At 53.5% G+C, this 24,046-nt stretch overlaps 8 protein-coding genes across 8 annotated transcripts; 5 read left to right on the top strand and 3 right to left on the bottom strand.

The window, feature by feature from the left end:
* Nucleotides 1-666: 666 nt before the first annotated feature.
* On the top strand, nucleotides 667-1,608 carry BDP81DRAFT_433619 (uncharacterized protein). The gene is made up of 2 exons (XM_060590877.1): nucleotides 667-1,142; nucleotides 1,210-1,608. Exons 1-2 carry the CDS (start codon nucleotides 877-879, stop codon nucleotides 1,442-1,444), a joined length of 501 nt encoding a protein of 166 aa, XP_060442667.1. The 5' UTR covers nucleotides 667-876; the 3' UTR covers nucleotides 1,445-1,608.
* A 377-nt stretch (nucleotides 1,609-1,985) lies between these two features.
* BDP81DRAFT_463145 (trypsin) lies at nucleotides 1,986-3,119 on the bottom strand (the record flags this gene model as incomplete). Its single annotated transcript, XM_060593981.1, has 1 exon — nucleotides 1,986-3,119. The coding sequence occupies one exon, from the start codon at nucleotides 3,117-3,119 to the stop codon at nucleotides 1,986-1,988; it is 1,134 nt and encodes a 377-aa protein (XP_060442666.1).
* A 132-nt stretch (nucleotides 3,120-3,251) lies between these two features.
* Nucleotides 3,252-4,126, top strand: BDP81DRAFT_433618 (uncharacterized protein). Its single transcript, XM_060590876.1, has 2 exons — nucleotides 3,252-3,704; nucleotides 3,777-4,126. Exons 1-2 carry the CDS (start codon nucleotides 3,288-3,290, stop codon nucleotides 3,864-3,866), a joined length of 507 nt encoding a protein of 168 aa, XP_060442665.1. The 5' UTR covers nucleotides 3,252-3,287; the 3' UTR covers nucleotides 3,867-4,126.
* A 2,635-nt stretch (nucleotides 4,127-6,761) lies between these two features.
* On the top strand, nucleotides 6,762-8,408 carry BDP81DRAFT_396763 (uncharacterized protein; the record flags this gene model as incomplete). The annotated part of the gene is made up of 4 exons (XM_060588232.1): nucleotides 6,762-6,908; nucleotides 6,991-7,193; nucleotides 8,025-8,271; nucleotides 8,334-8,408. The coding sequence occupies 4 exons, from the start codon at nucleotides 6,762-6,764 to the stop codon at nucleotides 8,406-8,408; spliced, it is 672 nt and encodes a 223-aa protein (XP_060442664.1).
* Nucleotides 8,409-10,012: 1,604 nt separating this feature from the next.
* Nucleotides 10,013-11,225, top strand: BDP81DRAFT_433616 (short chain dehydrogenase). Its single transcript, XM_060590875.1, has 2 exons — nucleotides 10,013-10,382; nucleotides 10,507-11,225. The coding sequence occupies exons 1-2, from the start codon at nucleotides 10,063-10,065 to the stop codon at nucleotides 11,132-11,134; spliced, it is 948 nt and encodes a 315-aa protein (XP_060442663.1). The 5' UTR covers nucleotides 10,013-10,062; the 3' UTR covers nucleotides 11,135-11,225.
* A 671-nt stretch (nucleotides 11,226-11,896) lies between these two features.
* BDP81DRAFT_433614 (uncharacterized protein) lies at nucleotides 11,897-12,760 on the bottom strand (the record flags this gene model as incomplete). The annotated part of the gene is made up of 1 exon (XM_060590874.1): nucleotides 11,897-12,760. A coding segment is annotated over one exon (864 nt), but the record flags the coding sequence as incomplete, so codon positions are not given.
* Nucleotides 12,761-18,172: 5,412 nt separating this feature from the next.
* Nucleotides 18,173-18,595, top strand: BDP81DRAFT_65098 (uncharacterized protein). Its single transcript, XM_060596105.1, has one exon. It carries the CDS (start codon nucleotides 18,257-18,259, stop codon nucleotides 18,500-18,502), a length of 246 nt encoding a protein of 81 aa, XP_060442661.1. The 5' UTR covers nucleotides 18,173-18,256; the 3' UTR covers nucleotides 18,503-18,595.
* Nucleotides 18,596-23,265: 4,670 nt separating this feature from the next.
* Nucleotides 23,266-23,761, bottom strand: BDP81DRAFT_396759 (uncharacterized protein; the record flags this gene model as incomplete). Its single annotated transcript, XM_060588231.1, has 2 exons — nucleotides 23,266-23,349; nucleotides 23,630-23,761. 2 exons carry the CDS (start codon nucleotides 23,759-23,761, stop codon nucleotides 23,266-23,268), a joined length of 216 nt encoding a protein of 71 aa, XP_060442660.1.
* Between the last annotated feature and the right edge of the window lie 285 nt (nucleotides 23,762-24,046).

Here is a 24,046-nt window from a genome sequence, read left to right as displayed (position 1 = left end):
CTCCAAGACCTTCCAGCCGACTTGAGTCTCCCTGTCACCGGATGCCGAGATATCCACGGTGTTTTAGCAATAGCTGGAGGAAGGTCTGCGTGGGTCTTTGTCGATCCTCTTTCCAGAGAGCAAGGCCCTATGAGGGGTTTGTCGACGGGAAGAAACTCCGGCCGAGTGGCCGCCTGCCGAAGGTTGCAGGCTCCAGAAGAAGAGGAGGGAGGGGGGAGGGGCTGCGAAGGCGAAGACGCACCGACGAAGTTCGAGTCCTCCTCGACTGTTAGGGCGTTCGAGGTTTCTTAGCTCGGCTGCGAGCTTAGTGTCGGCGAAATTCCCAGCAAGAGTTCAAGTTCCTGCATAATCACACAGCAGTGGAAGCAAACGAGGAGGTCGGATGCATTGCAGGAACTCACCAATGTGTCGATGTGCGTAGGCAGGTCCGGAAGGGCTGCATCCCAGCAATGATCCGTGGATGCATGTGTTGAACAGGACATCTGGGACTCGAACACCTCACAGAGAATGCCAATGGTGGTCTTGGTGCAAGATCCTGGCTTGGCCCGAGGCCGGGTGCTCCTTCTGGTGTTTTTCAAGAAAGCCAAGGCTGGTGGTGCAGTACTCTCGGTGCTCGAAGTCTGCTGGTACAGCCAAGATGCCGAGAAAACCTATGTATTATATCGATCTATTGCGTGGCCGTTTCAGCTGCCGGTCGAGAATTCGTAAGCTCGATGGACTGTCTGGTTCCGCATCTATGGTTAAGCTCGCGGCCGGTGGCGTCTCTCTGCCCTCGATCTTTTGATATGCCAGGCTTTTCCCAGGTTGTTCAAACTGCTGCTAAATAACCTACGATGTAAAAGACTCTCTGTCGAAGATATGAAGACATAACTCTCGATGCTTCGAGTAAGACCTTGCTGGTTCCGCCGACGTTTCCAGAAGTCACCCGATGAGCAGATCATGGGCAGCCTGTTCGCCTCTCCTACGGATGAGGGCCGTTGTGATGATATCCCCCATTCAATCGGCCGGATGTGTCATAGTGGTTCATACATCATGCGAAGCCCATCGTTAAAGGCTTCATTGTCTGTGACTGTAGCTCAACCAGCAACAGAGACATGTCTGGAACGACGCAATCAGTCAGTCTCTCAACCTCATTGGTCAGACTAGTTGAAGTATTGAAGTCAGAATCTAAAACCGTCCTGCGAACTAAAATGGATAAAGAAAGCCTACCTCAGCCAGACCGTCCATGCCTGTCTCTCAAGAACTGAGCTTTAGGGCAGGCGGGATGACAAGTCGGTTCACGGTATGGAACACCCGCTGGCTGAGCCGTGCGAGCCGTCGAGGAGTCTGCCGCTGCACTAGCATTACCTCTCGCGCTCGTATAACGTTGGGAGTCGAAGGAATGAGGTTGGTTTATGTTGCCAAAGATGGAGAGAGACGCAGTGAACTCGGCGCCATCGCATAACCTGTCGTCGTCAAGGATCGAGAGGGTGAGTAAACGATCTGCGATGTCATCATGACTCCCAGCCACTCGGTGGCAAAACATCTCGCCTGCCTCCTACTTGCAGTACGCATCTGAAGAACATCATGCTTCTGCATCCTGCAAGCTTCAACGCATCTTCGACTAGCAGGGCTGAGAGAGCTTTGGCTTTCCGGGAGAGACTTTGGGCACATATGACCAGCCACACATTAAACCAGCCACTCGGGTGTGGCTGTGGGGGGGGGGGGGGGTCAAAGGTCAACTCTGCATTGGGACGTGCCAAGCGAAACTTCACAATGGGACACATTCAAGGAAACCCAATTATCTTTTTTTCAACTTATTCACCGCAGCAATTTTCATTTGAAAGGTGTTTCTTGCAGATGGTAAATATATTTTTCCTATCGGAAGGCATCATGCTTTCATGTCCTCATACTCATCTCTCTACATACAGAAGGGGTCCAAATATACTCAAAAGAATAAAATCAGCTCAGGTGCTGCTACCGACGGCCGCGAGATGATTGACTGTTTAAGCACGGACAAGGGTAAGGCCGTAGGTGGACAGGATCTCGTTGACCGGCTGGAAGTAGGTGGTACCGCCGGAAGAGCAGTCGCCGGAACCTCCTGAGGTGACACCCTGGGCCTGGGCGCCAGAGTAGAAAGAACCACCAGAGTCACCGGGCTCGGCGCAGACACTGGTGCGGGTGAGACCGGTGACACGTCCCTCGGAGTAGTTGACGGTGGCACCGAGGGCACCGACGGTACCGCAGAAGACACCGGTGGTGGAGCCGGAGCGGCAGATGGAGGCACCGACAGCGGAGGCAGTGGAGCCGGAGACGGGGAGGTCGCCACGTCCGTATCCGTCAATGTAGCCACGGAGGGTGGTTCCGGAGACGGTGCGGATGTAGGACATATCGGCGGAGCCGGGGAAGACGGAGCCGGAGAAGGTTCCGAGGGAGGCACCGGCGGAGGTGGTGGCGGTGTTGCCGGCGCTACCGCAGTGACCGGCGGAAACGAAACCGGTGGTGACGGAGAAACCGATGGAGCAACGAGCGGCACGGTTGATGAGGTAGGCATCACCACCGAGGACGGTGGCGAAGGTGGAGGGCATCGACTCAACGGTGCGGACCTCGAACTCGCCGGCGGCGAGGCCGACCTCCTTGGCGAGGGACTCAGCGGTAGCGGTGCTGCCGGTAAGGGACTCGATGACGAGCTTGTTGGCGGCGACATCGACGAAGTAGGAGGCGATACCGGAGGAGGCGGAGGCCTCGTCGCGGCGGGCGGGGGCCTCGATGTCAATGGCATCGAGAGCGGCCTTGGCCTCCTCGAGCTTAGAGAGGGGGTTGGCGAGGATGACGGGGGTGGCACCGGCGGAGGTGACATCGGCGGCCAGGGACTCGTCAGTGACACCGACCTTGAGGGTGGTGCCGTCCTCAGAGATCCAGGCACCGGCGAAGCCAGCAGAGCCCTTGAGGGACTCAACGACATCGACGGAGCGGTGCTCGAAGGCGACGCGCTTGGTAGCAGCCTCGGCATCCAGACCGAAGTCGCGCTTCATGGCGGCCAGGATCTTGGGGTGAAGGCTGGTCGCGGCCGAGGTGGGGGCACCGTAGGCGATGGGGAGGACCATGGCCAGGAAACCGAGGAACTTGGTGAGCTCCATGATTGGCGTTCTGAAGAGGTAGACAACGGGTGGATGGGAAGTGAGGTGAGTCTAGGAGGCTGCTGAAGAGTCAGATGAGTCTAGAGTGCTGATCAAAAAAGCTTCCAGACTGGATGAGAAGATGCAAACTTATATACTCGTCTTGGCTCAAGGATCGTGACGAGAATCATGGTCTTGTTGTTGCTAACTTGCTATCCAAGATGGAGTCCTACACATCGCCCCAGCCATCGTGTAACTCCTCCTTCCCAATCCGCCTCAAAGCCGGCCTGCGATGTTATCGTAAGTTTCCTTAATTCCAGCTGGGCCTTCCTCAACAGGCACATCAGAAGACAACGGCCCCGCGATGTCACCGCAAGCTTCCAGGAGATCAGCGGAACTTCCTCACTAGGCACTTCGGACGACATCTGCACTGCGATGTCACTGCAGGTTTCCATGGTATCAACAGGGCCTTCCACAAGAGGACTCGGAGTGATTTCCGCCCTGCGATGTCACCGCAGCCATGATATCACCAGATCTCTCGCCGCCTTCCTCAAAGGGCACTTGGGAAGAAAGCTACCCCGCGAAGTGGCTAGCACTGTTAGTCGGGTGAGTCCTTCAAGGTGCCTTCGGAGGCTACCGCCTACCCCGCGATGTGATGGTATACGTATAGCTAAATAGGAAGGAGTACAAGATCCTCAAGATAGGAATCAGGTTGGGACCCATTGGGGGCAACTTGGAAAGTTGGGGCAACCGTTGGGGAGCTGTTAGCCTGCTCGTCGATGAGGTGCAGGATCTCTTGGCCCGGTACTGGGTCTCGCCAACTCACGCGGCGTCACGCCTCTCACGCTTGTTTGAGTTTTGCATTATGCTTAAATTAGGTGCAGACAATCGGCTTCGGCGCGGCTGTATCTTCAGATTCGGAAGGCCAACGGGAACATGCTCGCCCGCATCGGAGATGCGCAGCGCCGGACGGCCAGGCGACTAAGTTATTCGCCCACGAGGCTTTCGGTCGGCCCTCTCTTCGGGAAGGTAGCATGATGGCTTACAGACCCGAGCGTATTAGGAAGGCCAGGAGGGGGCGCGGAGGACGGAGGTAGGCCGTAGAAACATCCACTCGCGAGTGCGAGTGCCCCAATGTATCAAGGATTCAGGAAACGACTGGGGGATGAACGCGAGGCGTTGAACAACTGGCGTCTTGGCGTGGCAATTCTCCACCTCTTAGAGGTTTGCCGGCGCATCCAACCTATCAACCGCTGCAACCCTACTATCTCTTGGCGTCTGACGGGCAGCTCGCTTGCTAGGAAGGATGCTCTTTTGGTCAGGCGACTGGCGCTTAGAAACTTAATCTCGAGTACCTGGATGGATCGAAGACACATGCAGAGTCGTCGACTTTGAGTGCCGTGGGCCGGTTGGCAGAAGAAGTCAAGAAGTTATAGCCATGGTGTTGCTTAGTAACAGCACCTATCCATATATACACCCGCGTGACCCGGCATTTGCCCCAACTTCACGGCCCGTCCCGGATAATAAGCAGTGGAATCCTCCGAGGGCACAGCAGAAGTATGGAATATCTCGAGGGGGAAGGCTTGTAAAGAAAAGATGCTTCAATATCCAAAGAAGTTGTCCATAGCTATTTCCTTCCAAGAGAGTCTTTGACAGCGATCCATGTAAGTGCCAAATAGTATTACTGGGGGATGCGGGGGGAGTCCGAGAGAGTAGAGCGACAAGAAAGACTGCCACGAAATTTGGCTTCGATGAAATAGCAGGAATTGGAAGGTTGGCAAATGCAAATTTGTGGATGAGTTGATGAATGGGGAAGCTGTGAGTTATATCAAAAGTGGGCAGATATCAACTCTTGGCATTATCCTTGTTGACGAATTGGCATTGGAGGATTCTTCCTTTTTAGGATGCTACTGTAGTACAGAGTAAGTAATCAATAACACCTCACGTCACATGTCTGGAAATACCACATGCAGTTCTGAGCACCATGGAAACCTCAATTGCATTACTTGAACAATTCGCCTCCGAGATAAGCGCAAATTGGCTAGGCAGCGGGACGGCCTTCCATAGTCAGAAGATTCCTGTGCTGCTGAACCTACATGTATGTATTCTCCTCTCACGTCCAGTTTCACTCGACATCAGCTTGCCAGTCCGTGACAGACGATCCTCTGATACTGCGATGTTATGATTGTGATGGTATAGATTCCTACCCGCTTCTAGAGCTTCCTCATTAGGGAGACTTTCGGGCGACTAGCCTTTCGAATGGTGATGGCAACTTGACTGACAATGTCATCCGACACATCCGACACGGGTACTCGTCGCCATCAATTCCAAGCCTCATCCTCTTAGACGTCAAAGATCTTGCTGCACCCCGAATCAGCCTCCTCGAACAACTGACAACTTGGCGCCGACTGCGTTCTGGAATGACAGCAGACAGAGGGATCGCAGTGGACTCTCGACCGTGTCGCGGGCGTGAAGTCAGTTTCTATTTTTGAGTAACGCTCGGAGCAGAGCCAAGAGCGCCTCGCCCCCATCTCTCCGTCTTGGTGATAATCAATCAAGGATGGAACTTTGGGGAAATAGTGGCGTCGCGTAGCGTCATTCGACGGGAGCAAAAGGGAAATTGAGTGGTGTCTGCAGGAGTTTCAGGGCAACAAACGGCGCCAAGTTTCCCCTGGCCCGCCCCTGGCCTAGGCATCTGGGGCTTCTGGGCAGCTCTCCAGTGAGGGGCACGTGCGCGTCTGGAAATGTTCCAGACTTTTACATCCATCGCAACATCGTCAACGGAACTTTCCTCTAGGTAGTTGGGATGGTGGATGACTTTGAGCAGGTGCTAATCGGAATGAGCTAGACTTTCTGAGAGACTTCTTCAAAAATCTAGGTCTAGTGCTGAAGCTGTGCTTCATGGGGAAATGGACTGGTGTAAGAGTAGTACCATTGACGCTGAGCCTTCGTCAGCCACTTTGTGGCGAATGCTGAGGCTTGTTTCATAGGCACTATTTACTTTTGTGGCACAACATCCTGCGTACGATTCATCAAACTCTGATCCCAGAGTTTTCTGTATGGCTCATTGTATAAAGCGAGAGACTGATATGTCAAAGAAGTGGAATAGGAAGAAAGACAATGAAGTAGGTAGGGGTGTAGTAATGATATTGATTTTACTTATCACAATACCACAAAAACAGTTCCATGTGAACCCGCTTAGTTAACAAAACTTTCATGTTTGTTCACAATAGTTTTTTCGTCGGAATCTAAGACTGAATCCAACATTGTAAGACTTTAGAGAATAAGGAATGAGATGGCTTCAATTCTAGATGTTGAATGTTGCTAGGAAGGAATGTCAGTGAACCTTCTCGACACCCCATGATCAAAACACACCATGAGGACATATGTCGATACTTTCCTGTACCAATACAAGTAGACTGTATTTCACTTTATTCAAGAGCATCTACCAGTCAGTACCGATAGGGAATCGATTATCATACAATCCGTCTGTCTTTCGACTAAACTTACCAAATCATTTTCCTCTGTTGTAAAGTTTCGTGAAACTTCGTGAGAGTTTACATTTAATTTTAAACTCAACTTCAACTCCCAGACTTCCAGAGAAACGGTACAATGTCAGACCAAGCTGCACAGTCGCCAAGATCTGAAGATGGTTGTCAAACCATGGTGGCTACACCTGAGTCATCTCCCGCGTACTCAATGTCGTCTACGCCATGGCCTGACCCTGAGCCTGGCCAAGCGCTCTGGAAGAGTCAGTCATGGGCAGGATGGACTCGAGATCTTGAAGATGAGCTCAAAACAATTCAAGCGGTAAACTGGACCTTAACCCCTTCTCTTTCCCGTGGAAATCGAAATATATTGACTGAACTGACTAACGTGGAATTATCCAAAGGTATACGACGACTACATTGATCGCGTCGAGGATCGCCTCCGATCTGAAAAGAAAAGGAAGAAAGCTTTGATCAGGGAGGTACAACGTCTCAACGAGGACTTAGATGCCGCGAAAAAGGCCAATGACATCGAAAAGATGCAGCGCCAGAACGCGCTGGCGCTCATTGATGCCGCTAGACAGGAACTTGTAACTTCCGCCAGCGAGTACGATTCCAAGACGTCTTTCATGAGGATACTTACCAAGTTGGGTTTATCTCGTAGTAAGTGATTTTGTCAGGATAAAGGCGTTTGGTACGGAGGAAGGGATAGGGGCCAGGTGGCTGGTGCAATCTGGGATGTTACCTGCAACTTGATAAGCTGATATTATTGAAATGAGAAGATGAGACATCGCTCGCGATGATTTTGTGAGCTTGTGAGAACGCCAAGCATTTCAATAGCTTGACAAGAGATAAAGTCAGTTCTATCCCATCAACTGCTAGATGGCGTCACTACATCCGTCTCTGGTCTTCCTCTAAGTTTGATCTATTTCGGGATTGTTTATAGGCGGATATAATTAAGGGAAATAGAGCAAAACTAGAGAAAGACCGGAGACGGATATAGTGACGCTATCTAGCAGTTGATGGGATAACATTGAAAGTTCTCAATTCGGATACCATGTGGAACCAAGGCTGCGGCTTCTCCGTTGATGCCATAGGCTTCGGCCATCATGTCATTTCAATGTTAGTTGACGTAAACTTCCAGGTATAAATCAGACTGCCAATAACATTCAAAACGCTTTTTTTAGTCTCTCGGCTTTCAAGAAGGGATTACTGCAACCTTCACGACACTTAGAAAGGCGTCTTGTTTGGCGGTCTTTCCAACAGCATTTAGACACTTGACACTGGAGGGAAGTATCAGCGGCCTCCAGAAAGAGACTCGCCTCAGATGCCCCAAGACCTCTACACGAAGCCAACTCAACTGCCTAGTCCCGAAAGTCTTCTCTTATGCTCCGAATCAGTCAGCATGGTAGGATACCAACAAGCACGTCTTCGCCAGCGAGACCCACGAATCCTTCGACCTTCCCTCTACGGCGCTCATCACCGAACGCATCCCCGCCCTGCCCGATCCGACCCGGAATCTCCTCATCGACAGGTTTTGTCCAGAGGACATGCCTGAGATCAATAGAAACGCCCCGAGGAACAAGGATATTGTAGCCCAGATCTACCTAGGACGACGAAGAGCCCCCAGCACGCCGCCACCTTGGAACTTTTCGCTACGGAACTACAACCTGCAGCCAGATCAGGTGATTGATCTCCATATGCCGGTAGAAGAGTGCGCTAGGCACATGGCAGAACCCCCGCTCAGATCCACTTATCCGCCAACGTCGACAGCTACGATATTGAGTTCGTCCTCGGCGGTAGCAGTCAGATGACCAAGTAAACCCAGTCCGTAGGCGACATCCTGCCACTCACTCCAGAGCTGCTCCTCTCAATCTACCCCGATATCTTCGCCCCCCTGGGAACCCTTACTTAACAGGTTCGTGAGGCGATCAAGCAGGCGTAGTATAGCCCTCGACACGACGGCGGTAGCCTCTGCCAAAGCGATTTGGTCCGCAGACGTCGTCGTCTGAGTCGGAAGTATCATAGCCCGGCTCGTACCAGTCAGGATGCTACGCTACTGGCTTTCTCCGGAAATCTCGCTTATCCTTTCATCCAGTGGTCCAGATTGATCTCACAAGGCGGGTACTCAGAGTACAGAATCCGCGTGTGGAAGACCACAGGGTCGTCACGGGGAATAATAGGTCCCCATCATGTCATCCCAGCCCGCCCACCGGTACTCATCTATCTTCTCTGGTGACCCCATGAAAAGAATTGTGACAGTTTCCAGAAGCTTCTTCTTAAGTACTTAGCTGTAAGTTAGTTGTGGTAGAACGACTCGGAATCTGTTCCAAGAATGATTAGCTTGCGGACCGTCGGACTTTCGGCATCGATTCCGTCCAAGGCATATTGGTCCAGGTAGATGGTGTCGATCTCGACGTCGATCCAAGCGAACCTTTCGCGTTTCATTTCCGGGGCGACATTCACCTTGGCGTAAAAGCGCCGCAGATGATGGCCAGGGGTAGTGGTTGTAGGCTGGAGGTTTTTCGCTGTACATGATCTGAGGAGGTTCCATAGCAAGCTCCCAGTTACATTCACGCACTTCGAGGGGAAGCAGTCGAAAGTGGGCATCGTGGGCCGGTGCAAGCCAAACATGGATTGTCGTGAGGGCATCAGTTTGCTCGGATGAATAAGCTAGAGGCGCAAAGATTGGCACTTTCGGAAGAGTAAAGTTGAGTTCCTTTCTGAGCAATTTCCTCGGGTGATGTGACACATAAGATAGGCCACCTGCGGCACAGCCATCTTACTGAAGTCGTGCGACGCCAGTATCCTTCCTCCCATTTTCTCTGAGGCCGGAGATTGGACGTTGATGCGCTCTTTCTGCGAGATATAAGAGCCTCGAACCCCAGTCTTCCTACTTGGAACCCAAACTAGGGCCTATGCCCGGAGCTTGGTCTCGAGGACCAGTTGAGCCTCCTCATTATGTGGGTTGGTGATTATAGACAGTCATTCAGCCGTTTCAGTGCCTTGGGGATATCAAAGAGTTATGTTCATGTTACGAAGGTTTCTCTTTTGTGCCCGAAATCCTCATATGTGAATTCTGTCACGAATACATGTGGGCGATTAACGCGATGGTAGAAAGCCTTAGATTTCTTATCAATGCCGCTTAATATCTCTCATCGCGGGCCCAACCCAGTCAGTTCCAGGAAGCGACCGTCCGATAAACACAAGTCCTTCCATTATACAGTCGCAGCATCAGATGAGGGAGACGATTCCCCTTCGCCCGATCTCCGAGACATCAAACCCCCCACTCCCATCCCGTCTCCACGAACAGACGTCACATCGTCCCGAGTATCATCGCTCGAAGAAAGCGGGCCCCGCTCCATGTCCCCCGGCCCCGCCGGACCCGCGATCGTGGAAGCGGGGGAACGTCACAATGACCCTCACACCTAATACATTTCGGCCCCTAAGGTCGGCTCAACAACCCACCCCATCCCATGACAACTTCACACCTCTCAGCATATCAAGCCGATATCACAACTCCCACCCCCAAGATTCAACTCCAAAGCACCCTTACTCGCAAAAACAAAGCCACCACAATGCCCTTCCCCTCTAAAACAGCCCTCATCACAGGCGCAACATCCGGCATAGGCCTCGCCCTCGCCGAGCGCCTAATCGCAAACGGCACCTTTGTCATCGCCGTAGGCCGCCGCAAAGATCGCCTCGAGGCCCTCGTCTCCGCCCACGGCGCCGATAAAGTCGCCGCCGAGCCGTTTGATATCGCTGACCTCGAGGCCCTGCCGGCGTGGGTCGAGAAGTGAGTCTATCTTCACATCCTCCCCTTCATGGAAGCGTGATGTTGTCGCCAGAGTTTACCATAGACAACCCGCCTCCCGGCATCTCACAAACCGGCAACATCAAAACTAACAAACAACCTCCAGAATAACATCAACCCACCCAACCCTAGACACAATACTCCTCAACGCAGGCATTCAGCGCAGCATAGACTTCACCTCGCCCTCCAGCATCTCCCTTCCGGCCGTCTCAGGAGAGCTCACAACAAACTACCTCGCCCCAATCCACCTCATCACGCACTTCCTCCCACACCTCCAATCTCTCAACACCAGCACCAACACCACCGGCACCACCACCAAAACAACACCAACAACGGCGTCCATAATCCTCATCTCCTCAGGCCTAGCCCTTGTCCCAATCCCCCGCTGCCCAAACTACTGCGCCACAAAATCCGCCCTCCACTGCCTCGCCTGGTCCCTCCGCGCCCAGCTGCAGTCGAGCCCGTCCTCCTCCCACATCCGCGTCGTCGAGGTCGTCCCGCCCGCCGTGCAAACGGAGCTGCACTCCCAGCAGCCGGACCTCGTCGCGGCAGGCCAGGCCAACTTTGGCATGCCTCTGGACAAGTTCACCGATGAGACCTGGGACGCGCTCGAAAAGGGGGAAGAGGATGAGATCATTGTCGGGCCGGCCAAGAATGTTGCGCATGTCGAGACGGATAGGAGAAAGATGTTTGACAAGATGGCGGAATCATTCAAGGCGGGCAACAAGGCGTAGAGAGTAGATAGTAAAAACAAAAACCCATTTGATCATGAATCACCCGGCAAGTCAAACAGTTCGGAGATTGTTGGGCATCAATCTGTATTGTGCCTATTCCTATGCTAACTACATTCCTGTCCTGCCAGCCGCCATCATCATCATCGTGCCGACTTTTCAGCCAGCTGCGACGAAACGACTGGGGGTTTGTGCGCGTTTGCCTTATCTGTAAAGAACTCCCACGAGGACCGTAAAGAGAAAACGAAAAGCAAGTGTCTCACGTCGTCCGGGCTCATCCCCATTCCATCTCAGGAGATCGTTCCGAGTCCCGTCCCGCAGAACCAAAGTTCCATGTTCACTTGAGAAGAAATACACCCAAGCCTGGCCCAAATCTTCCCTTACTCCCCTGCCCCAATGGTATATCTTTCTCTCGATCCGTCCAGCTCAAGACTGTTTTAGCCTTTTGAGATGTTGCTTGTCCAGAGTCATAAGAGGAATATCAGTAGCGAGAGACTGTCGATAATCCGATAACTTGGTTAAGAATGTAGTAGAAGTGAAAATGAATTTGTGAGTCAACCAAGCTTCGGATGCTGAAATGTAAAATGAACCGCCTAACCCCTTGAAAAGAACACCGTATGATTCGTAAGAGCGCGCCGGACCGTCCAACCCATCGTTCAATCCTGCAATGCGAGGGGTTGAGGGTCAACCTCCCCCTCGTGCAGGTCGTCAATAAGGAAAGACATAGGTGTGCATAGTCGTCGTAACGTCCGGGGACCAACAAGTCTATGCGAGAATGCCGCTCTTGCGCTTCTCGGCGCTGGTCAGAACCAGCATGGGCGCCTTGCGCTGTCCGTCCGCTACTTCGACACCGGCGCGTTGGGCCGAGTTCTTGAAGACGCTGGCGAAGCTGTTCTCACCGCTCTCGTTGCTGCCAATGCTGTCGACGCTCTTGCGAGTTCTTTGGCGGGAGCTTGGGCGGTCGGAGCCAATAGCTCCCCAGCTGCCGTTGGTCGAGGTTCTTGAGCTGGGCAGGGAGCAGTCAATATCGCCGGCAAGACTGCCGGATCCACTGCGTCCAGAGTCTGACTCATTGTCGGTGATAGGGGTGCCAGACTCTTCCTCGGCACTCTCTGAGACCGGGCTCATGCTGCCGTTGGAGCTGCCTGGACCCTTTCTACGTTCACGTCCAGCACGGACAAGGTTGTGAACTGCAGATCGGCGGGCGCGGGTGGCAAAGTTCTTGCTACCCTCCATCTTGGCGATGGGCTTGGCCTTTAGCTCCTCAATGGAAGGGGGTCCGCGAGGCTGACGAATGGGGTGCTCGCCGGCGCGTCCCTGACCGGGCCCGTAGCCTCCAGACAGAGGAGTCAACGGGAAAGACGCCGTCTTGGGTCCTGCAGACTTGGGAGGCTCCTGGGAAGGCGAAAGGCTGGCCTGGTTGTTACCATTCAGAGCGAGCGACATGACCTTCTTATGGCCACGGCGGAAGGCGTTCGCAGACGGGGGAGGCAGGGGAGCAACCTCAGAGGGCGACTCGTAACGCTTGGGAGGGGTCGTGGTGCGGTACGGAGTGGCGTGGTTCTCGGGAGGCGGGGACACCTGAACGCGAGGGGCTTGCTGCTGCTGCTGCTGCTGTTGCTGCTGCTGCTGGGCCAAGGCGGCATAGATCTGAGCAAGCTGGGCCTGCTGGTCGGTTTGTCCCTGGTCAATGTAGTAGCCCTGTTGGCGGGTAACCGGGTCATAGTACGTGTAGACCTGTTGCTGGGGCTGCTGCTGCTGCTGCATCTGTCCCATCATCGACTGTTGGATGCTCTGAAGCTGCTGCTGCTGCTGGTACATGGCGAGCTGCTGCTGCTGAATCTGTTGCTGGGCGCCTTGCAAGTTCAGGCCCTGGAATTGCTGAGCGGCGGCCTGGACACTGAGAAGCTGTTGCTGAAGGCGCTGCTGCTGCTGGGCGAGGTACATGTTGGTGGCAACCAGCTGGGCATACAAGTTCGGGTCCATCTGCTCCTGCTCATCGAAATGAATCTCGGGAGGAGCAAGAACCTGCTCAGCACTGTAATGCTGGCTGGAGGAAACGGACTGGTATGCCTGTTGCTGCTGCTGCTGCTGTTGTTGCTGCTGATGTTGCTGCTGACCAGCATACCGAGGCATGGCTGTCTTAGGACCGTTGTACTGGTTGCCCTGAGCCTGGGCATACATGTTGGAGCTCAGGTTGTTGCTCCTAGCAGCAAAAGACTGAGATGTGGGCGAAGCAACATTGACATTGTTGGTAGCAGAAAAGTTGGCGGCGGTAGCAGACTTCGGGGCGGTTCTCAGACCCGCAAGGAGATGCGAGCGGCTAGTACGAGGAGTGGGCGCTCCATTATCGGCGGCGTTGCTGCCGGGAGTGGCGCTGGACAGCAAGAGGGGTTTGACGGGGCCACCGCGGCGCGAGGCGAGACCTCCGCCAGGCATGGCGAGGCTGTTGCCCGAGGAAAAGTTTGTCGAGTTCATTTGAGTGAGACCGCCTGCGTCCATTGCTCAGGCGGGAATCGATGTCGGTCACAAAAATGAGCTGGCGAAATTGCCGGTTTGTCCGAGTTGTCGGGACTCGGTAAATCGAGAAAGAATGTATGGAAGCTTTGCAAGCGGCTGAGGCGACCGGGTCGAATTACAAGAAGGATAGCTGAGGAAGAATGCGTAGCGCAGGTTGTCAAGAGAGATATTATGGCACTCGGTTGGCAGTCCTGTCCGTGATTGCGGTGTGTATCCGAACGATCTTTGGTGAAATCCGGAGCTAGTCCTGGAGTTGTGACAAAAGGGTGTCGACGAAGGCGGGTGAGTGAAGGCGCCAAAAAGTCGAAATCCAAAAATCGGCAGGGTTTTGGATGATAACGAAGTGACGGCGTGGGTGTTGGGTGAGATTAGATGGTCGCGTAACCGGGCGTCGAGGTCAAGGGAAAGCAAAAAAATGATTGTAATGATGAAAGAGTGGGCGACAATGTGATGCCGATGGTGTAGACAGCACTGAGGCGTCTAGAGACACTTGGCAAGAAGCGGTTGTGGTCGAGGAAAGAGGTGCGGACCACAAAGAACCAATTCTTCTTTGTTGAACCGAGGTCGAAGGCGCAAGCGTGAGGATTGTCGCTACAGGGCCGGCAAGAGAGAAAGTTAGGTAACTTGTAGCTTCCTCAAGAAACCGAAGAGTTTTGGGTAGCTGCGAACCTGATGATGTGCCTGGGAAAGTTTGCGTTGCTTTGCTTTGCGTCGGATGAGACGGAGCGGTGCTGAAAATTACGAAGTGGATTTTTTCTCTGATGAATTTGTTGCGAAGAAGAAACGGATTGGGCGAAGTCGAAGTAGAATACAGTCGATTAAAAAGTGATTTCTCGGATGGATTGGTGTTGTTGTTTGTCGATGGTCAAGACAGGATGCAAAAAGCACAATGCGATTGCTGGCGGGATGGACCGGATTCCTTTTTGTTCCTTTTTATTTCGTCCCCTTTCGGAGGATGGGGGAGAATTGTGCGTGTGGTGGTGGTTGCGCGAAATTGCGGAGTGGTGGTGAGCAAGCCTTCCAGAACCCCTGAAGAATTTGTGCGGTTGGTTGAAAAAACTGATGCGAGACGGATCTCAAGAGAATGCGAGAGCTTTTGGGCTTTGTGGGTTTTTTTTCTTTTTTCTTTTCTTTGAATTTTCCTTGTTTATCCTTCCAAAAGACGACGACGATAACGAACAAATCGCAGACCAGAGCGGCGGGGGGGAAAGAGGAGGGGGAGAGAAAGGTTGAAGGGGGGAAAAAAGAAGGGCGGTGAGCTAACGAGAGGAAGAGAGGTTCAAAAGTAGAAGTAGAAGATGGAGACGGACAGCGAGTGGACGGCAAGATATGGAGATGGGATGTGGTGCGTGTGTGTGTGTGTGCGTGTGTGGATGGGTGGGTGCCGCGGCGGCGTGGGAGGGAAGGAGTGGACGAAGCACAGGCAAGGAAGGCAAGGGGGTGGGTGGTGTGGTCCAGTGGTGTGGGCAGCGGCGGCAGGAGCAGCAGCAGCGCCCAGCAAGAGAAGAAGCAGTACCTTAACAGCAGGAGCAGAGCAAGAGCAGCAGTTGCAGTCCAGTGAAGCAGGAGCAAGTGGCAGGAGTCACTCACAATGGGACGGATAGGCAGGAGACGGGGGTGGATGGAAAGGTGGAGGGAAGAGAGGGGGGGGGGGAAGGAGGGAACCAGACCAGGACGGGCCAGGAAGGCCAGGGTAGACAAGGGTGTGAAAGGGCAGGCACCAAGCAGGTGCACCATCCAGGGGAGCCCAAAGAAAGTGGAGATGGAACAAGGCCAGGCCGCCAGACAAGGCCCAGGTCCTGCCAGGTCGACGGTCGTGATGCACACCACCCACAGTTCCACAGTTCCACCACCCAACTCTACCAACTCAAGGCGAGAGCAGCCTGACCAATCAAGGAGGGTGGAGTCAAGGACGGGCGACAAAATGTGCCAATGATGTGATCAAGAACCGAGGACAAGGGTCCTTGGAGTGGGTCAACCATGCCATTCACGCCAGATCCAGATGTACCTCTGTGCCTTGCCTGAGGTGCCTTCCCGTAACGCACCCTTTGACTTTTTTTCTTCCTTTTCATTTATGAAGATGCACTAGAAAGGATAGAGAAGTCTGTTGTGTCTGCATCTGGACTTGCCATAATGGACAGACTCCACTTTCACCTATCCACCACAGCCTGCAGGAAGAAGGAGACAAGGAAGGCACCTACCAGCAAATACCAGAAAGATGAAGGCGAAGCCGTAAGAAAAAACTAAATAGACTGCTCAAATTTTATCAGTGCCACACACGAGTACCTGGAAGTGTCAATCAGGGCAAGACCGCGTCGGCAATGCGGCGGCGGCATGATGGGTCCAGCTGTGGCTTCATCAAAAGTTGAGTGCTGAGGCAGACAGCCAGTCGAGGAATGCGACTCGGTAACAAGGCACGGCCAGGGATGATTACTGACGGCAGCCGAGCAGCGATCCCATTTCTTTCTCGATTTCTTCAGGTTTTTTTTCTTTGCTTTCTTTCCGGACACTCTATCCGTATAGTATTATCCGCAACTCTAAGAAACTCATATGTACTCCGTACCTTCCAGGTTTTCCACAGTATATCCGCGCGGGTCATATCCGGCAAGACTTGTCTGCTGAGTGCTGAATGCCTTGCCCGTCTGTTTGCACATCAGTCGAACCACCCGAGTTGACTCATCCTCGTCAAGGTAGACTCGGTACGGATACCATACCTCAAGACAAAGGACGGGAATATCACCATTGACTCATTGAGTGAGTAGGTAATATTGAGTACTCACGGGTACTTGGCATTGAGAATCCTACTGTGGTGGGCATGTCAGGTGGTCTTGTTCTTCCATCGCTCCTACTTCGACCTTGGAGGCAGGCACCTCACCCCGAGTGCAGGTACCGAGTACTTGACGGCTACCCCAATTTGGCTAGTCGATGTGATGACTTGAAGCCTTACCGGCCAATCACCGCGTAGTCTTTCTTAGGCTAGAAGACGTGACTCGAGGTCAAAGGTAAACTCGCCCCTCCATCTGCAACGATGTGCCGCCTTAAGCAAGTATCTTTGTACCTTGCGGCTGCAGCTGGCCTCGCGTTTCTGGCTGCTGCATCCTGCACATCACTGGATTCTGTCACCACTGCCTCCTGCCCGAGGGTGAGATGCTGCTGCTGCTTCGAGTCTTTGTTCACCTCTCTGCCCTGCAGATGTCGTTGCAACTGTTTCCAGATTCTGATCCAAGCAACCAAGCCATGTGTGCACAGCTCATGCAGCAGTGCGATGCATCCATCATGTCCTGCATCAAATCAAACCTACAGACATACAACACCACTACCTTCCATCACAGTGCACACCAAATTCCAAGCACCCAAGGCCAGCAGCCCTAACTACCTACCTACCTTAGGTACCTAATCCCCTGAGCACCATCATTCCACGGCCCTCCGCCCCGGCACTCGCTCAGACTCCCGCGCCATCACGGAGACCATCACCCGCCCACCATCCAACACGATCCAAGACATCCATCCAAGACAACAACCGCCTCTGGCATTCCATCCCGTATGATGGGAATCTCTCCCCTTGCGACAAAACGATGCCTTGCTTTGTGCTCTGGTTCTGCTTGTGGCCCTGGCTCTGGCTATCGCACCGATCCTCGCCATCACCATACCACAGAGCAATGACTCCTCCTCAGCACCTGTTCCAACTTCCAGCTACCTGAGCACGAGCAAGCATCAACCCCCTCGACTCCATTACTGCATCAACAACAGTCTCATCGTGACACTGCTCCTGATCAAAACCTCCAACTTGACGTGTTCACAAGTACATACGGATACATATTCTGCCTCTGAGAGCTGGCTCCGGTACTACCTACCACCACTACAACCGCACGTCAATGCACAGCACCACTCACCACTCATCTACCTACCACAGTAGTGTACCGCCCACCATTCTCCAAGTTCTGGCCGTTTTCAGGGGCTAAACTCTCGCTAGAGCCCGGATCGCTGGTCTCCCCGTCTATTGGGTCTAGCTCTCGTTCTCGCTCGCACCGCTACATCGAACATGCTTCCATGCCACCATGCACTCCTTGTGGACAAATTTATTACGATACCGGCGTTATGGAACATGCTCGCCATAGCATAACGTCCCGGTCCAGCTTGGATCGAGAGCCATCCACCAGTGTCCAGATCCCATGCGAGGACCCCGACCGAATCCCGTCTTTTCTATTTCTGTGCTGATCAACACGGAGCCGAAGCTCTCCCACTTGGCAATGGGGGAATCCACAGCAAAACGCCGTCTCATCAATCAGCAACGATATCGACAGCCGTTCAAACACTGCCAAGGTGGCCCTTTTCCCAACACTAGAACAAGACTTTGGTGATCCTTCATCACCCGTGACCCAAGCCCAAGGGCTACCCGCGACTACGAGCCTTGGTCAGCCATAACGGCAGCCGCACCCGATCGGGCCTTACCGCGCTTCTCATCATCGACTGGGACGTTTACCCTCGGCGCCATCGGAAACACAATGACGCATTTGCCATCTACGAGTACGGAGTAATTCGATGGCCATTGATGATTGATATCCTGGTCGCGTGTTGGATACCCGGATTTTTCCTCTTGGGGCCATGACTTCGACCAGATTGATCTGGCCGTGTTACTACAGACGATCGTGCTCAAGAATGTTTGACATCAGCACAAAGAACGCTTCGCCGCACACTGGACGAGAGCAGATTGGCACCGACAACACGGCGGCGGCACCTCCATCCCCATGGCAAGCTTTGACTGCTTGGACCTCCTCCAGGGGTTCCCCCGTACACCACACGATACTTTCCACAGATGCCGCATCTCCCCGCCAAGGCTTCCCAACTTAATTGTGAACGACTCAACGGTGGTTCATCATTTCTTCGGAAACGCAAAAAAAGAAGACAACTCTATACGCCGTGATCTGTCCGCCTGAGGCTGAACAGTCCTGTGACTCCGTTGCGCGTCTCTCCTCGCTCTTCTAGCTCTCCGGTCTTCCCGCTCGTTTCCTTCAAACAAGGCGGCATAAAGTCTGATGCCGTCCGCTCTTAGCTTCTCTGGAAAGGGTGACAATCGGGGCAAGCGACATCAGCTGTTTCCATGTCTCGCTTCCAGCATCTCCCCAACTCATTGTCTGCTGGCCTGTTTCCCATCAGAAAGCTTAGGGAAGCCTGTTTCACCTCCTTCGATAACGTGGTACATGGCGTCGTGGCACCTGTCCGCCGTTTTTTTGGCTACATACCTCCACATGCCGAGGTACCCCGCCATCACGCAACGAGTCGCTGCTCAGAATAGCTCCTCGCCACCGGGCAGCCTCTGGTGACACAAGTGTGTCTCTCCCACTTCCCACCTGCTGGACTCTTCATTCTGCACCACAACTTTTCCGTCAGCTCAAACATGGTGGGAAGCTTCGCAGTCAGGTTCCCAATCAACATGAAAATGCCTTGAAGTTGATGTGTTCCTCTACAGCTCCACGAATGCTAGCTGGTGTCCTGAAGCTTGGATGACAAGCGTGCTTCCTGGTCGTCAATCACTCAAGGCGGAACACGCTGGCGCAGCCAACTATGCCCCCAAAGCCGTTTTGAGCCCTCATTCTCCGTCGCCCGCCCGGACCAAGGTTACAACAACGGACAAGGAGGCGGGCGGTGGCTACGATGGGGCCCATATGGGATGGACCCGCGAACTTGATGGATACGAACCTGTCTGCCACTGCGTCCGGCCACCCCAGGTTCTTACGGAGACTTTTCTCTCACACTGCCTCTTGATCCCCTCTGCTTTCGGCCATGTATGCCAGGGGAGGCCACGCCTTGCAAGGAAGGTTTCTAGCAAGGGGCAAGGAACCTGAGACACACCCGCAAAGGAACACTTCAAGTCCCAACGGCGTCGTCGGTTCTGTGCGCCCGCTAGGATGTGGGCATCAAACCTCCTGAAAAGTACCACAAGGTGACATTCTTGACGGATCTCGACGGGATATGCCCACTTCGGGGCTGTGACTGTCAGCAAGGAAGGTCCTGAGTGCAAGCCTGTCACGAGAGCATTTTCGTCTCAATTGCCCGGTGTCAAACTTAAGACACTTCGAACTCGTCCACCTCTTGTCGCGCCCGACTGCCATCGCATCACATTCCGATACTGAAAGGTGGCCTTCTTCCAGAGTCACAACCAGGGAGACGTGAGAGGTGCTACTGCTTAGTGGCGGTAACTATGGCCCCAACTCCATAGGCCTTTAGGAGAAAGCCGTTCAGCCCGCTCTGAACGAGACACGACGGACGGTGGCCAACGTGCCAACTTAGCGTTCACGGCTATAGCCCCTCCCGGCGCGCCTTGAGTTAAATTGCTTTGGGGAAATACGGGCCTCGCGACGCCGCAGACGCGTCTGCCCTGACGCAAATTGCGCGATGAAAGAATTTGTGGCTCTTCCTGCACGAGTCGCAAAGCCACACCAGACATTCAATCCCAAACCCTCATTTCATTCGCAATCCTTTCCCACGTTGCTGACAGAAGCCGAACCCCGCGGTGCGAATTTGGCGTTCCCGGCTTCACGGGAATAGAGGGATTCCGACAGGAACGGGAAATCATTGCACAGAAAGGGCATGGCATGGCTTTGAGATCTAGAGCTACCCGCCGCCCACTTGGCCGCCCAAGGCTTTGTCATGAGCAATGCGAACCGATCCTTGCCTCGTTCCACCGTTCGTCCCATCATGCAGGCCGGCTCTCAAGGGATGGGCCCTTGAACCTGCTGCCGCGATCCGTCGGAGTGCTAAGCCCAATGATTGGCATCACCACTATCAGATGCCCTCTAATCATTTTCTCATAAGAGCGAATGCATACAAGTTCAGTTTTGGCCACGATTGATCATGGCACAAGGTCCGAGTCACATAATGTCGAAATGTGGTACTAATACGTGACTACATGTCAATCGACTTGGAGATCGCAGGGAAATACCTCGTGAAACGGGCTTTGGAGGGTGTTCACGCCGACCTGTGTAAAGAAGAAATCCCCAGAGGCAAAATGGGATCCGAACCTGTGGTCCATTGCAATGGTCTGCTCGCAGACGACCGCCTGCATGCTGCATTCTGCAAGCCCTTTCTCGGCGAGCGCTTAGAATGCAGCAACAGTGCTCGTTAAGAACGGATCTGCAGGCTTGGAGATCGCCAACGTGGCTCCAGTCAGTCGATTGCCAGCCCTCCAACTTTTACCCATTGATCATCGGCCCAACTGTCTGGGCCCGTAACCGCCGGAGGTAATCACGATACTGATACTGTGATTGGTGCTGAATAAGTTGACGACAGCAAGCAAACCCGATAGTGGCTTTCTCTGCGTGGCGTTCCTCTACCCCGCTACCATAGTTCAGCAAACGTCGTTGCGTTCATGGCCAAGAGCCTGCGATCTACATGAGAGCTTTCTGATTGGGCGAGATGGCGCGTTTCCTGTATCTTGAGTAGAGTTGACCAAAGATCTTTGTTCCAACAAGCGCGCATGGTACAGTACGGGGGACGATTCGCATGCTGTTGAGTTTTTACCGCCGAGGAGCCAAAGATACTTGGTTACGGTACCCTGGATCGCCACGAGGCGCGTCAACGATGAAACTGGTAGCCGCGGACCTGGCGCCAGTATCCTGGATACCACAGGAACACGCGGGCCTTCGTCACTCAACTATGGATGTTGCTATTCCCGAGTCAAAACCAGTCTTGTCCAGCGAGGAACGGCTGGCTCGAGAAAACCATCGGTGAGCGGCTAAGTTCATCAGCCGGCTCAGTCATACCTGAGCGCATTCTGACGTACTGCTCCAAGGATTCGGGACAGTTACAACAAATGCCTCCTCATCAAGAAAGGGTTGTGCAAGACTGCCAGTGATAGACCAAACCCGTGGCCTGTTGAAGACCCAGGAGCTGACGGCCCTCAACAAGAGTTGGACCTCGATACAACAGCATTCGCTCTACAAAGCCGAGTACCTACCTCAGCGAACGGCACTGAATAGATCCTTTCTCTGTTCTTCCAGTCGACGACCTCTACGCTCGAAAGACTGGGGCATCGATAACGTAGAGCGTTCCGGTGTTCAGCGCTTTAAAGGCGCCATTTTACTTGTGTTGCGGAAACAACTGATCAACGTTCTAGGAGCAAGCACCGTGAATCTATTACGTCTACACGACTTGATGCGAATGACGACTGCGTGAGAGCACCAAGATAAGAGCGCATTGAGAACGATCTAGGCGTGGTGATGATCAGCCAAGTGTCTGAATGGATCGGGAAATGGGCAGCCGAATCACCGGGTCAGCTCCGGGTTTTATGTTCAGCTTTGTGGTGTCAACCCTCTGTTGAAATCCAAAGAGAACCTGGTGCCTCTCGAACGTCGTCTGTGGCAGCAACAGCTTCGCCGGAATACCGAGTGGTATGGCTTAGAGGAGGCATGGCTATTAAGGAGTGTAGAATCTGGCTCGAGGAAAAGAGTCGATGCCCAGTTTCTGAGTCTTGCGGATCGTATATGTATCTATACCGAGGACGTAGTCTGTACGGCCAGTCTTGATCATCTCTGCTCATGCTGGGGCCTGGACTGCGGCAATTTTTGAACGGCATATCAACAGGCTTAGCCAAGGCCCTCTTCGGCGACCAACCCCTCTCGCTGAACCTATGAGGGAATATGTCTGCATGCCCAGCCTGGACATGTCATAGGGCTGAGATCCTCAGGGAGTAAGATTATGTCTCCTGCTGCCCATCTCCTCGCTAGCTCTGCTTCGACGGCTGCTCATCAACCAATCAGGTAATCTTCCTATTCATCTTCGTATAGCAAACCAATAAGCTACCCCGGCAGCTTTTGACGACGGATCCTGCGGCTCTCTCTTCCTAAGATTCACTCTACGCAGGGTACGGAATCCTCCCGCTTGTTGTTACCTGGCAAACTCACCAAATATGCTTGAGAGTCTTTTCTAACCTTGACAGTGGCCCTATATCAGATTCCCACGGAATCCTTTGATGAGGTCAGAACTGCACTCCTTTCCAAGCTTGGTAGGATTTGCAGAAGATCACTAAGATTCGACGACTCCATTCGAGCGTTCGGCCGCCAGTTTCAAGATACAGCTGTCGAAACGTGACAGTCAAGCAAGGATAGAGGGAGGGTGGTAAGCAGCAAGGCAGCTGACGTGGGCGCGACCTCACGATCTGCTCATGCGCAGAAACGCCATCTCCGTCTTGAGCTTGCAGCTCGTCGTCGCCCCTTCGCCATACTTTGGCCGAGTCTCCGCGCCGTCATCTGGAGTATGGATGGTGTCTCACGGCGGAAGGATGTTCTTCGTGCATGGCGGGTGTCGTCGACGTGTCAGTTTGTCGGTTTTCGGGTAGCAAACATGAAGGACGATACACCGCTACCCTAGGGAAGGACTCTCGCCCACCCCTCCCTCTCTCTTCTCCAGACAACCCACAGCGGGTTCGCTGATCAAGATCCTACGCGCAACCACCACCGCCGTTCCCAACAGAACGGTGTATCTGTGCGTAGTGTGTTACACGGCAGCCGTCAGTCGAAGGAGGTTATCGCAACTGCGAGCGAGCCTCTCTGACGGGGAACATGAGGCCACACACATACATACACGTCGAAAGAGAGGGGTAAACTAAAAGAAAATCAGCGCAGTTCGGCCGTAGATACAGACACATTGCAGACATGCGCGAGCTGGTCAGTCGACCACTCTCGCTTGTTGCCGCATTCCTACAACGGTATCAACTTTCAACTGCCTTTCCTGGTTTACCCATGACCATGACCCCCCTTCAGGACCGTTGAGAGTGGGGACTGAGTCACGAAACCGGCAGCCTAACAGGATCAGCATGTTCGAGAATCCCGTTCGTTCTAGCCCAGGCGGGGTTCGTCTTTTGCTGTTCTGGAATGTCCCGAATATGACGTGAGACGAAGAAGAAGACGAGAGAGCATGGGACCCAGAACAGGTTCAAGGGTATTAGAGTTCTCGAGGGGGTTGGTGGGCGCAACCAACCTTGTCCAGGTACAAGTGCATCTCAAACGCGATCACCGCCGCAATTGAGAGGAAAATCGACTGGGGAGGCGGGATTCCCTTTTTCGAAATATCGCCGATGGCCTTTGAGTCCTTGGCAGCAAGACCCGCCATGGCACTCGCCGTGGGAAGCTCGCGGAGGCTTCTTGTCATCGGAGACTTATTCTCAACGCTGACTTGGTTTGAGACTTTGGTCTCCCTACCCCACGCTCCATCTCACGGGTAGGCAGAGACTTGAGGACCAGGCAACCTCACTAAATGCGTCTTGGTAGCGAGGACATCAGGTTGCAACATCTGAAGAGGCTAGAGGGGGTGAGATTGTTTCGTGGGTCCATCTACCTGCGAGTTCAATCCCTGCGAGGTTGGGACTCACGAACGAATCACCCCCCGAATCGAAGC

This window comes from Colletotrichum phormii, assembly GCF_030913505.1.
Source record: "Colletotrichum phormii strain CBS 102054 chromosome Unknown BDP81scaffold_16, whole genome shotgun sequence".
NCBI classification, from domain to species: domain Eukaryota; kingdom Fungi; phylum Ascomycota; class Sordariomycetes; order Glomerellales; family Glomerellaceae; genus Colletotrichum; species Colletotrichum phormii.
The sequence above is the reverse complement of the archived record's forward strand: the minus strand, read 5'-3'. Positions and strand labels throughout refer to the sequence as shown.